The sequence below is a fragment of the Morone saxatilis genome, unplaced genomic scaffold, assembly GCF_004916995.1.
Source record: "Morone saxatilis isolate NCDOM2014 unplaced genomic scaffold, NCSU_SB_2.0 Contig24, whole genome shotgun sequence".
Lineage (NCBI taxonomy): Eukaryota > Metazoa > Chordata > Actinopteri > Moronidae > Morone > Morone saxatilis.
Window position 1 is genome coordinate 24,753,463 of NW_023339807.1, and position 13,000 is coordinate 24,766,462.

A 13,000-nucleotide genomic window follows, 5' to 3' on the forward strand; every position below is an offset into this window, starting at 1 on the left:
GCTAGTTAGCTAGAATTTTACTAATTTAACGTTAGCTAACTTAAGATATGACTATGTCGCTTTATCTTAACTATCTTCAAAATTTGCAAGCCTAGCATATTTAAAGTACAGGAAAGGAGGAAGTTGACAGAGGTTCCAAAAGGGGCGGGACTTAAGAAGGGTCAATTGACATTTTCGTAACTCAATGCTTGAAAAGAAGGTCAGTCGAAAAGAAATAGCAAAAGGCTTTTCTTCTTGCCCAAGACAATGTCACTGGCCTGCAGGCAGCTACTATAGCATATCACATCAGCATGTGCACAGGACGGAGATATTTACCAGAGACAGTAGAGTATTGATTTTGGCGTTCCTTGTGTCGTAACATGTAAAGGCTAAATTGACCAACAAGCCAATTTTCCATAGAGTCAATGCAATCCTTTCAGACAGTTTTCATGGCAGATTTAACAGACTGACAAACCTGAAACTGGCGGTGTAAAATCAGATATTCACCTTCATCGCATCTACGGCACAGAACACGGACCTGATATTTACTGAAAGGCAGACATTGGGCGGATCGATAAACTGATATATCGATCTAGACTTGGCATGTCTCACTGTGACTGAGCCTCAGCAAGGAGTACATCTGTCTCTTTATTACAGATTCAAACACACACATCCATATATACAGACACAAACAAGCACACCGTCTTACAAAACAAGTTCACACTGTAGTATTTGTAGACCTGCCATTTTTGGCTTTCGTCATAAAAAGGAATCAAAAACAAAACAGATCTTAAAAAAAGAAAATCGTATATGTGATAATCAATGTGAAATTTAACTGTAAAAATATTGTAAGAAAAATAGAGAAGGGAACTTAGTTTAACAACAGATTCATTTCAGTTCCCGCTGCAGCTACATGATGGGGTAGCAGCCGTACAGAGCGATGCCGCACTGGTCGTTCTTGTTGCGTGCCATCCGGATGTAGCCCTGGTCTCCAAAGGTTCTTCCCCAGCTGAGGAGAAAAACACAAGAATATAATTAAAGGGATATACATAGGTTTATATAGGTTTTTGGGCTAGTGATTCATCAGTAAACAACCTTGTTAAGTGATGAGAAAGAGTCATCCACGTGCCTGAAGTCGATCAATATTTAGCATCTCGTGCTAATAGTTTAGCATGAACTGTTTTCAGTGTTCAAAAGAGTTCTATAATAAGGGAAGATGGTGGGTGATGGATGTGCAGTGGATGAATGTGGTTACTCATCTGATAAAGTTCTAAAAATAAATAGATGATCAAATCTACAGGTGAACACTGGCAACATTTGGTTTACGTCATACTTTATGTGATGCTAAACACTATCTATCCCTCAGCACAATGTGTGTTAAAAGGGGCTGGGCAGAGGTGTAGTTGATTGATACAGATAACACAGTTATCATGAATATCATTGTCTCTATAATTAATAACTCACACTCGTTCGAAATCTCAAAATGCTTTTGATATGTTTATAAAATTATAAAATGCCTAAAAAAGCCATAAGTGTTAAGGCCCCAAGTCTTCTCAGGTGAGCTATAATGTCCTAACCTGACCAGATTGTATTTACATATATGGTTCACCCCATCCACCATCTCACTGCTGCATGTCCTCAATTAAAAAAACAGGTGATAAAAAAAATCCATGTTAAGATTCTGTCAAAGTAATTTAGAAATTACATTATTTAAATGAAAGGTAACAGTACTGAAAAGTGTCTGCTGGCAGGAGATAAGATAGAGCACTGCTTTAAAAAAATATTATTTTATGAAATATGGAGCAACAGAGTCAATGATTATACATCTAAAACAAATCTTTGTAGAACAAAATGATTGAGCAATACACTGTGTGGTGAGACCCATAGAAAGTGGATTAATACAAGCTAAAACAGGCCTGATGAGGTCAGCGGTAATAGATTGGGAAATTGTGATGTTTGTCATGCAATAAGCGATGAGAAATATAACTCCTTCTTCTCTATTACACACAAATTATTTTGTGACTTAGTCCAACCTTGAGGCGCAGAGTTCTTAAAGTCTATTAAACCGCTACACTCATGTCAGCAAAACACCCAAACCCTAAACCGAACAGCTGGGAGACTTCTCATTTCTCCATTCTGTACCACCTCCGCTTCTCTCTTCTCCGTCGTCCTGCCTGTGACCCGGAAATCGATCTTAGCGCGCCATCTGGAAGAACATCTCAATTCCTAAACTGCATCTCGAGGAGAGAGGAGGCTTGCCGGAGGAATCATGCGTGAGGATGCGCGGCTGTATGCTTGGGAAGTCAGGATACAGAAGTTGCGGCGGTGCAACGCGTCATATCTAATTGCCTGTCCTGTAAAACCACGGCTCTGAAACGAGAATGGGCCTCAGACGCAAGGAGAGGAGGCACGAAAGAAATTGAGGATGTTCCAAATTGAGAAACGAGAAGAGGGGCGGGTCTTTGCTTGTTGATACACAGTCAACCTTCCTGTAGAGCTCTAACTTCCCTGTTTCACTTCCCCTGTGTCCTATAAGCCAATACGCACCACATACAGGACCAGATTGGAGCTACACATGAGAACAATATGTACATCATGTATGGACTATTAGCGGAGGTCTCACCTGTTCTTTACCAGCCAGTAGTCTTGTCCATTCAGTGTGCCGTAGCCCACAGCTAACACCCCATGGTTCACACTCTGGGAGCAGCTTGGGTCATTGTACACTCCTGAAATGAGTCAAAATCCATCTCATTACATTCATTTTATATATTTATTATTTTTAGAAACATTTATGCCAGGAATGTATTTATTTCTATTAAATGTATTTTTCTTTAACAAATATTATACAAAAAAGTTGGATCATCATCAGTGCAGTGTACAAATATAGCAATATATTGCTACACTATTCTAGCAAGTGAGAGATTCAGTGTTTTGTTCAAGAAAACTAAACAGTTTGCTCTTTTGCACCTTGACCTACAATTAACAGTGAGTACACACACGCAGCAAGGTGAGACGTTAAACCACAAGAAGTGGGGCGTTAACTTGAGCTTTTCGTATAAATACATGTTAAAAATCAACCCCCAACCCTCCAAAAAAGATCTCTCTGTACAACAGAGGTCATACAGCCGTGAGCATGTGCAGCTGACGATGTGCAACGTACCGCTCCTGTAGAAAGTAAAGGTGGGCCGCGTGGCGTCGATCGCCACTGAAATGGGTCCGATGTTTGCAAGCGCCTGCTTCAGAGCCCCCTCATCCCCCTCAGGCAGGAAGCTGTACTGGGAGCAGTTGGCTGCGCGAAACTGAGGGTTGTAGTGGCAATCTCCATTCTGAAGTGAGAAGACAAACTGGGGTTAGATCTGATGGTATTAAATAAAGCACCTAATAGGAATGCAGAAAAAGTAATTTCTCAAATGATCTGGAGTTGGCCCGAGGCACAACTGTACCCGCCAACTAAGGTGACGTCCATTTATGAAAAATATTAACTTTTTAATTGTCTCAGCTGTTGATTTTACATTTTGCAGCTGTTGGCAGGTGAGTCAGAAAGGGAATATCAGCCACATACGCTTATTAAGAGAATATTTCACATCACAGAAAAGAGTTTTTATTTATTTTTCGGGTGAATTAGAGCCACAACACCTCCGCGAGGCTGGAACAGTCTGTCGGATCTACTCAGAACTGCCCTCCTCCTCCACACCAACACGAACAACAGCGAACCAGAAGAAGCCTGGAGGACAAACACGTTGTCCGCTCCGATTAATTTATTGTTGCTCCAAAGAGACATTAACAGCAGACCACAGACAAGTGAGAAGAGTGTTGCTGTCTACAGCCCGAAGGGCCGGACTTAACTTCTCGTACACCCACATTGTTTTCTCATACAGGAGTACTGTAAACCTCAGTTTGCACTGGGTTTCCTATATGTTTCCACTTAAAAAACTCCAAAACATGTTTTAATATCTTGTAAACTCGGAAAACAACACGCGGTAAAAATCTGTCCTGAAGCCTTCATAAGAGAACAACAATCATCCCTCTTTTACCATAAATAAGCATTAGGCCCCTAATGGGGAGGGTAAGTACTGACCAATTACAGTATGTACAACTGTCACCTTTCATTCCTTTCCACCATGGAACCAAACAACACTGAGGCAACGTTACCTATCTCGTGCTGCAGTTTCCAAGGCTGCAACTAACAATTATTTTCATTATCGATTCCATAATTGTCAGCAGATAGGCCACGGTAATGTCTTCAAATGTCCCAAACACATACACTTTACTGTCACAGACATGGAAGAAAACAAGCAAATATTCACATTTGAGAGGCTGGAACCTGTGAAATGTGGCAATTTATGCTTAGAGAATGCTTAAACAATTATTAAAAATGTTGTAGATTAATTTTTGTTAAATTAATTGATTGATTAATCGACTAATCTACACACAAAGTTATAATATAGGCATATGGCTAAAACCGTACAAAGTAAGCTTCAGGGAGGAGGACACATTGTGGAGGATGAGCTTTTAGCTTTTAGTCAGGAATGGGTGGTTGCAGTTTTATTATTAAATAAATAATAAATTCCGCTGAGGCAAATCAGGTCCTCGTCATCCATTACAATCACAGAATACACAACTTATCAGGTATTATCCCTTATGTAACATATTGCACATAAGCCTATACTAATTTATCTCTGATAAACTCTAATCCGCCGTTAATGTTGTCGCACTATGGCCCCAAAATAAACAACATACATAACTTAAACACACAAAAAACATCTAAATATTGATTGATTGATTAACACAAGTAAGATGTTATGCCTAAAACTGAATTCTTGACCTTGGAAACAAAAAGTCCATTAGTAGCAAAGTCTTTAAGATATTTTCAGTGACAACTGTGCAAACTCCCCCTGCTGATAAAGATCTTGTAAATTCTTCATCTTAATATCTTTTCTTTTTACATCACATCTTTCCTTAAAAAAAAAAGATCATCCCCTGGTTAGTCACTTTTGGCCCTTTGTTTCAAAAGACCATACCTGTGCCTAGTATTACACCTGCTGGTCATTACCTTCTCAACACAGCTGAGGATGATTGCTTCATCAAAGATGTGACAGACGTGTTTGTCAAAGAAATAAAATGGCAAACTGAGGCCAGAGAATTCAGAATTAGTGCTGCTATCTCAGTTTATATCTTGTTCTAACTTTGTGTTCTCATTTCGTGCTTGGTGTGAGGACTGTGTGATTTAACAGCTAATTAAAGAGGTCACAAAGATCGTGGCTGAGATATATTTTTGGAAACGTCACGTAACACAATACATGGGCTTGTAGGAGATCAAATTCAAAACAGATCAAATTCATTTCCCACAGTTTCCCACAGGTTCTAAACAGACTCCCTAGAGTCCAAGTGTGATGGATTTTCCAGATCCCTTTGATGCATCTCTGACCAGCAGGATTAAGCCAGTGACTCACCCGTCCTGTGTAGGGGTATGAAGCATCGGAGTCGATGCCGTGGTTGTCGATGACATACTGGAAGGCTTGGTGCATGAAGCCACCGTTGCAGCCGTGGTTGCCATATTTGGTTGAACAATCCACCAGGTTTTGGGGGCTGAGGTCCACCAGCTTCCCTGTGGTCTTGGCTAACTGGCCCTCCAAGGCCCCTGCGGCACTGAAGGCCCAGCAGGAGCCACAAGAACCCTGGATTTAAATGAGTGGTGTTACTGTAATGTCACATACAAAATTCAAAAAATACGTCTATCAGCTTTAAAGTTGGATGAAAGACTTTTTACATTTCCATGTTTGGCAGCACAACAGTTTGTAAAGATGGAGCCAGCGGAGGCTCCGGCAGAGTTTAAGAGGTTAAAGAACTCTGCTGACTCTTTGGGATTTTTTCTTGTTTGTCAATTATATTTAACATGTTGCAGAGAACGGAGGGAACTCCAAAATCAATACTTGTGTGTCTCTGGTTGAATGATACTCATCCGCACAACACGAGTTTGTAATAAATTGAAAATCTCTTTTTTTTATTCTCCTCAAAACTTGGGAAGCAATCTGCCATGAGATTATTTCACTTCTTCGTATTGTAAATCAGCTTCTTAGAAGAGTTTGAAACAAGAGCATTTTTAAAATACACTTTTATTATTATTAATATTTCACAAAAATATCTTTTATCGGTTTGATTTATTTTTGTCTATCATGTTTCAACGTATTACCGCTGACATCTGCCTGTGCAACGTCAAGAAATGTGAAAAAACAAATAATGTAACAAGTGAGTCTTTTCACATAAATGTAATTTACATACTGTAGTACTGTAGCTCCAACACAGCTCTTTAAATGTATCTATTTTGACAGTAAAAAGTACAGTTCAAATTAAATGGATATTTGGGTTCAATGAAGGCAACAAGCTGCCTAACAAAGGCTGTAAAGATGTTTCTAACTTTTGTTTCCATTAGGAACTTTTTTAAATCCTGGAACAGTCATTTATAAAAATAAAAAAGTGGGTGTAAACTGTGCAATAATTTAAAATATAGAAAATGTACAGCGGTAATGGTGTGCTAAACTTTCTGGTGTTAATGTCAGACAATGAGCTCACACCTCTTCACCACCAAAAACAAAGTGGATGTGGAAAAAAAATGTTGCAAAACTGGCGGTAGTGGTGACGACTTTTCGTGTGAACAAGAAGCTGTTCTATGAGGGACACGAGGAGTGTGGTAACTGAGACTGGTGGCATGATGGCGGTGATGGCGGTGATGACTGCATCACTGCGAAACCTCTGATGTTTCTGCTTTCACCAGCAGCTCGGAGTAATCCTGCTGACTGTGTTCTTATGCTGAGTTATATGAGTCACTGATGGAAACACACAGGGTTGTTTTTTTTACCTGCATCTTGACGCCGGTGACACAGCCCTTCTCTCTCCAGTCCATGGTGTCTGGTACATCGGCGCCTGTTGTCCCAGCAAAGGGAGACGCTGCCCTCTGGATGTCAGTAGGAGGACTGAGTGTGGCAAAAGACTGCATGATCTCCTCTTGTGTCTGTAAGGAAGTAGATAATAAATGATGACATGAGCAGCACTGAGGTCAGTTTCAAATGGCCTATATTTGTTTAGCACCATCGTAAATTTAACTCTTGTAAATGGGTAAACAGTCCGTTTTTCATTCTGACTGGACTGAAATCCATTATCTAAAGTCACAAATGTGTGAGATATGGCTGCCGCTAAGAATTATTTTTTATCATTTATTAAAGTGCCAGTCAACTCTGAAGTTAAATGTGGAGCTTAATCCCAGATCAAATGTACATTGAAGGCCCTTAAATATCTCTTCCTTTTCTTATGGGATTCAAGAAAATGTTTAGACTCGATCTGACAATAAAGTATCATCATCATCAAACAGTAAAGGATGCATCAGAATTTACCAGAGTCTTCAAATGTCTTGTTTTCAATCAAAAACTCAAATATATTCAGTTTACTAGTTACTGACAAATAAAAGCTCAAAACAGAAAATGTTTGAAAAGTGACTGAAATATTAATTGGTAATCAAAGTAGACTGATTTGTGATTAATTTTCTATCAGTTGACATACTGTTTGAGCTTTAGTGTAAATTGGAATTAAAATCTTAGACGCTACCGTGCTATAAAATTGATTATCCTAATTCCTACATTTTCTTACATTTGAAAAAAGGTCATTTAAAATGTTTTTTAATCTAAAAAAAATGTGTACATAGGATGAAGAATAAAATCACAAAAAGGTTCTTAATTCCACACTGTGCACTAACACTAACTAACTGTTATTGTTCATTTTATTAATTTTTTGAGAGTATTTCTCCACAGTTCAGCTCCGTTCCATTGGTTTACAAAAGTATTGTAATCTAATCCAAAAACGTTTTGCTAACACATTCACCATAATGACTTTATTTATTTGGATTTAAAGTTTGTCACAATTTCGATTCGTTTTTTAATTTCATGTATGATGATTCCTCTCTGGGAAATGAAAACCTTGTATTATAGCAGGAACAAGAGGAAAAATATCAAACTTGCCCCAGATAACATTCCTGTTAGTACACCGACAGAGGACAATGAAGTCAACCAGATAAACATGTTTCATTCTGTGCTTTACTTACAGTATCAACTTTCTGCCCTCTGAGCAGTTTTAGTGTGAACTCAGTTTACTTCCACTGTAGTTCAGTGAGCCATGTTTCTTGTGGCGTAAATAAAGCTCAATAAACTGGATTCATATTCAGTTTGAATATTTCCAAAGAATCTCTGACATGGATTGTGAATAGAAAGGTTAAAGGACACAAACCAAACATCATATGCCGGTATGCAGTCTGAGTCCTTTAGTCACTCATTAAGTTAGAATATACTGTGGGCTATTATACTACATAATGTATGTGGTGAACGCATCCAAGAGGAACTGTGGATCAGTGGTCGAGCTAAGAGCAGAAATAATCTCATTAATTCAGTGAAGTCTCAAAGGCCTGGGCCATGAAACTATAGTTTCTCAAGCAAAGTAAAGTTATGAAAGGGTAAAAAGTTAAAGCCCAGTTCTCAGCATCAACATTTATTAATTTACATTCTGCACAAGGTTAAAGCAAACTTACTGTAATTTATTTCCTGATTATCTGAAGCTTTCTATGTGAGAGGCGCTGCAACAATTAGTTTAAGCGGCTCTGATCAACATTTCTATGACGATGAAAGTTTTAGCAAATATGACAAAAAAGTGTATTTTTTTATAAAGGTTACCTTCTGCAGCTTTCACAGGGGGAATAACACATTTGGTTTATAGTTACCACTGAACTTTAATGTTTCATATCCCCCCAAAAGCTGTATCTAATTTAATTTCAGTCAACCTACTGACAGAACGCTAACACTGAGCCTCTGGGGCCCCTTGGGGGTCCAGCTGCCTGCTGCTTTGTAAGTATTCCTGCATATATAAAAATAAACCCAACTATACGTTATTATAATGATTAGCTGAGCTTCAAAGTTCAAACTAGTCATTCTCTATCTAGTCTGTATCAATGACCTTTCCACTGTCATTAATACCATGGTCACTAATGAATAAAAGTGATAATCATAAATCAATAAAACCTTCTTTCCCTTCAGTGTAAAACAGTAGCGTGAACCAGTGTCTCACCAGATCTCCCATGTGGTTCATGCTCAGTTCGTAGGTGTGGAGACCCATCGAGGCCTCCAGGTTGTGCATGGTAATGAGCATCAGGTTCTTCTCCCACAATTCTCTGCGGCTCACATCTTCCACCTCAAGACGTACAGGAAGAGTGCATAAGGTCAAATACTGTATACGTTAACGATAAATCACATATGGATTTTGCTTCCTACAAACAGAAAAGAAAACTCTATTTACATACACTATTTTTAATACCTCAGTTTGGTACTTCTTCCCGTGTGTCAACTTCCACAGCTCCCAGTGGGCATCCAGCTTGCTGTGAAACATGGCTGCCGCCCCGACACACAGGGAGACGAGCATCAGGCTCCCGAGCATCCTGCCTGTAAACACACACACAGACATGTACCTCATAAGAAGTCAGGATGTCGCCTCACCTTTGATCGGACGGCTGCTGATACAGCGAGAAAACAAACCGCCTGCCTGAGATCAAGGCTCGACTCAGAAACATACGAATGGTTTTCACTTCTCAGAGACTGGGGGACCTGGTGGTGACGAAATGTCCTCAGGTCGCATTAAATTAAACACATTTCTCAGTTCATGACAGCAGCATTAGAGTCCAACGTTGCTATCCCATCTCACAACTCAACTTCTCACCTGACTTTGTCTAGTTTTAAGAAGAACTGGCTCCACTTAGGTTTCATTTAATCTTTGCATTTAGAGCCGCTCTGCCTCAAAGAAATGCTTGTAGAAAACTACTACAGTGATACAGTGCAGGTATTGTGTTTGTCATGCAGTCAGCTGAGGAGGAAGTGGTTTCCATAGGTCGGTTGTAGGTATGTGTTGCCTCTGCCCGTCGGTTAGGTAGAAACAGAACACAGAGTCATGGCTGACCTTTATTTTTCTACACCCACAAGCTGTCTTATAGTATGTCTTTCCTGTGTGTATAGTGCAGCTTGTGTATCAGAAAGGCATGCCAAAAACACAATACAACAGCAAATATCCATTCAATCAAAGATAAAGAAGCACAAATATAATCTTCTTGTTCAACTAGAGCACCTAGGGCACAAACCTCAGTAATGGAGGCCACAGATATGTTAGAAAGGAGAAGATGTTGTGCCTCCTCATTGTTTGGGCCCAAATGGAAGCAAATATGCGTCTACTAAACTGCTGTAAAGGTACACAGTTGTTTATAAAAGCTTATAAAAGAACACATGTGGTTCTAACTGAGTCCTCTCCTAACCTAAAATGTATTTCCTCCTATTCAATTCAAGTTATTATTTTATAGATCAATTCATTTTTTACCCGCGCAAACAAAGTTTAGGCAACTCAGAGCACTTGGTTTAACAGTGTGGTTTTGGTTAGCGGTGCTTAAAAATAAGCCCAGTGTACTTTTCTTCAACACTGAACCAAAACCATATTCTTTCATGTTTCCTCCTAAATTTATATTCCCAATGCAAATGGGTCTAAACATAACCCTAATGTAACCATGTATTTCATTTAAATTGGTTCAGTTTGAGTTTTGATTTTGGTTCAGTTTATTTTTTCAAGTCGTCACTTTCCTAAAAGTGAAAACCTGTTTTCAGCTTCATAACAATGTTTTTTTTTCAGTTTTCCTTTGTACAAGCATAACTTTGAAGAAAACCCTTCAGCTTATCTGAAAAAATTGTTGTTGCTGTAATTGATAGTGTGTTAATGACTTCAACCACATCACCAGGCCTACAATCCAACACAACGGCACCGACAGTCAGTGTGAAGCTCATGAGGTTCAAACACTGTGCCTTAGAGGTGTTGATTCAACCTATATTTGAGTCTGTGGTTAGTGCTGGTGCTGGTCATGACATTTACAAAGCAGACTATTAACAACATCTCATTACTTGCATGATGGGAGGAACCATCATGTACTCCAAGTGTGAAATTTAGGTGTCGAGATCTCAGTCCGATGGTTAGCAGCAGCCTCAGTATCACTGTCAAATATGTAAAGCTGCTATAAATCCCTGAGTGACACAACTGTCACAAGACCAGAACTGAAACTAATGACCAAGCAAGAAATTTGGAGAAACGCAGCCTGTCACTGAGCATTAAGATGAGTAATGAACAGCTGTAGATGGCTGGAATTCTTTGCTGACAGAGAGAGAGAGAATCAGCTTTTAATAAATAATGTAGCGTAAATAATGTTAAAGTTTGTGCCAGAGTTCAGTATGTAGATCTACCAGTTTCACCTGATCCACTGGAGGACGACGAACCACTGAACAAAAACCAGCTGAGACTCAAAGTCTCCTCAACAGTGTTGGGCTAGTTACACAGAAAATGTCATTTATTACTCATTACTCTTTTCAAAAGTTATTTTTTTACTCTACTTATTACTCCCTGCCATCTATCTATGTATTCATATAACCTTTCTGCTCCTCCTACATTGCTTCCCTTCTCCCCAAAATTCTAACTTACTTCGGGCTAATTCAGTTTGTTAAAATCAAAGTAATGGAATACTTCCAGCCTCTAAATGTAAGCGTTTCCATGTTCCAAGCTAGTTTCCTCCACCATTACAAAAATGAATCCAAGGATGGGATTGGACTGTTGGATACAAATTAAAAGTAAGGTTGTAACTTAAATAAAATAAATAAATGTATTAGTAACTAGTTACACTACTAGTTACTGGGGAAAGTAATGTTATTACTGTTATTACATTGACACATAACACCAAACGTAACCCAAATCTATTCCTTTAATCATGTGACATCTGACCAGAATGTGAAACTGCAGAGCTCCCAGTGAGAACAGTGAGATCAGCTGAGTAACAGTGGACTTCAGCCACTTTGGCCTTGATTGGTTACTTTTGTCTATCTCATTACTCTTTTCAGAAATACTAATGAGAACAATACAAATAAATAAGAGAACAATATAAATAAATAAATAAATGGTTTAAAGGGTATACGGTGGCAAAGGTGTTTTTAAATACAGAATAGAATAACCAGATTAAACACTAAAACACATTATTGTCGTCCTAAAGTCGTTATTAATTCACACTGTTAACCTGTAACAGTATTATAAGAATATTCTAACGATATAATTGACCGTCAGAAGTTCACCTGCAGTCTGAACACAAAGAAACTCGGTGAAAAACATAAAAAACGAAACTAAAAGTAAATTCGCGTTAGAGTCTCTTATTGCCGGACTTTCCTTCCAGAACTGCCCCTACTCGAGCATAAAGAGCTGAACATGATTTTATGATTGGATATGGTTTTCTGGAAGGTGTGAAGGTGGATGAAAAGTGTTCCACTTGCCTTGATGTGTCGCTGTCATCGCTGCTGTGCTGAAGCCACCCTGACTGCCTGTTCCTGGTTGAGAAGTCTCTTTATGAGGGAACTGTCACATGATCTGTCGCACTTTCTTCCTCTTTAGAAACTGATGCGTTCACCTGAGGCAACAGTGTGCACAGCAAACTGAATGTCTGCAAGGACATAAGCGAGCAGAACTTATATATGTTTCTGCTTTTGCCGCCTGAAAGCCTTGATGCCAATTGCCAATTGAATGAGAATAGTATGGTATCTTATTTAGAGTCTAAACAAAGTAAAACAATATACTTTCAATAAAAAATAATTATAAACAAATATAAATGTTAAAGCACCCACTAGCAGCCCCTAGAGGCTGTGATGTGAATTACATCTCACAATATGAACAAGAAACTGCTGATTTAACAGGATTAAATGCATTTTAGTTGCTTTAATACTTAAAAGTCGTGACAATAGAAGGAACTTATGAGATATCCTGTGTGCAAATGTGACACATTGTCCTGAAGGTGAAAAGGAAAAAACATTCCTCCAGTGGGGAGAAAGAATATAGAATAGAATAAACTTTATCAACCCCAAAGGGATATTTGTCTTTGTTGCTTCACGGAAACAAGCATACCTCAACAACAGACACA

General features: G+C 38.9%; 1 protein-coding gene across 2 annotated transcripts; it reads right to left on the bottom strand.

Annotated features, from left to right (window-relative positions):
- Positions 1-608: 608 nt before the first annotated feature.
- On the bottom strand, positions 609-12,482 carry ctss2.1 (cathepsin S, ortholog2, tandem duplicate 1). Of its 2 annotated transcripts, XM_035672879.1 has the most exons (8): positions 12,360-12,482; positions 9,334-9,458; positions 9,088-9,210; positions 6,839-6,991; positions 5,433-5,657; positions 3,140-3,305; positions 2,603-2,705; positions 609-988 (listed from the first exon to the last, which is right to left on the bottom strand). In XM_035672879.1, the coding sequence occupies exons 1-8, from the start codon at positions 12,376-12,378 to the stop codon at positions 889-891; spliced, it is 1,014 nt and encodes a 337-aa protein (XP_035528772.1). In that variant the 5' UTR covers positions 12,379-12,482; the 3' UTR covers positions 609-888. The 2 variants fall into 2 exon arrangements, with proteins under 2 accessions (XP_035528772.1, XP_035528771.1); XM_035672878.1 differs by lacking the exon at positions 12,360-12,482 and having other exon boundaries at positions 9,334-9,480.
- Between the last annotated feature and the right edge of the window lie 518 nt (positions 12,483-13,000).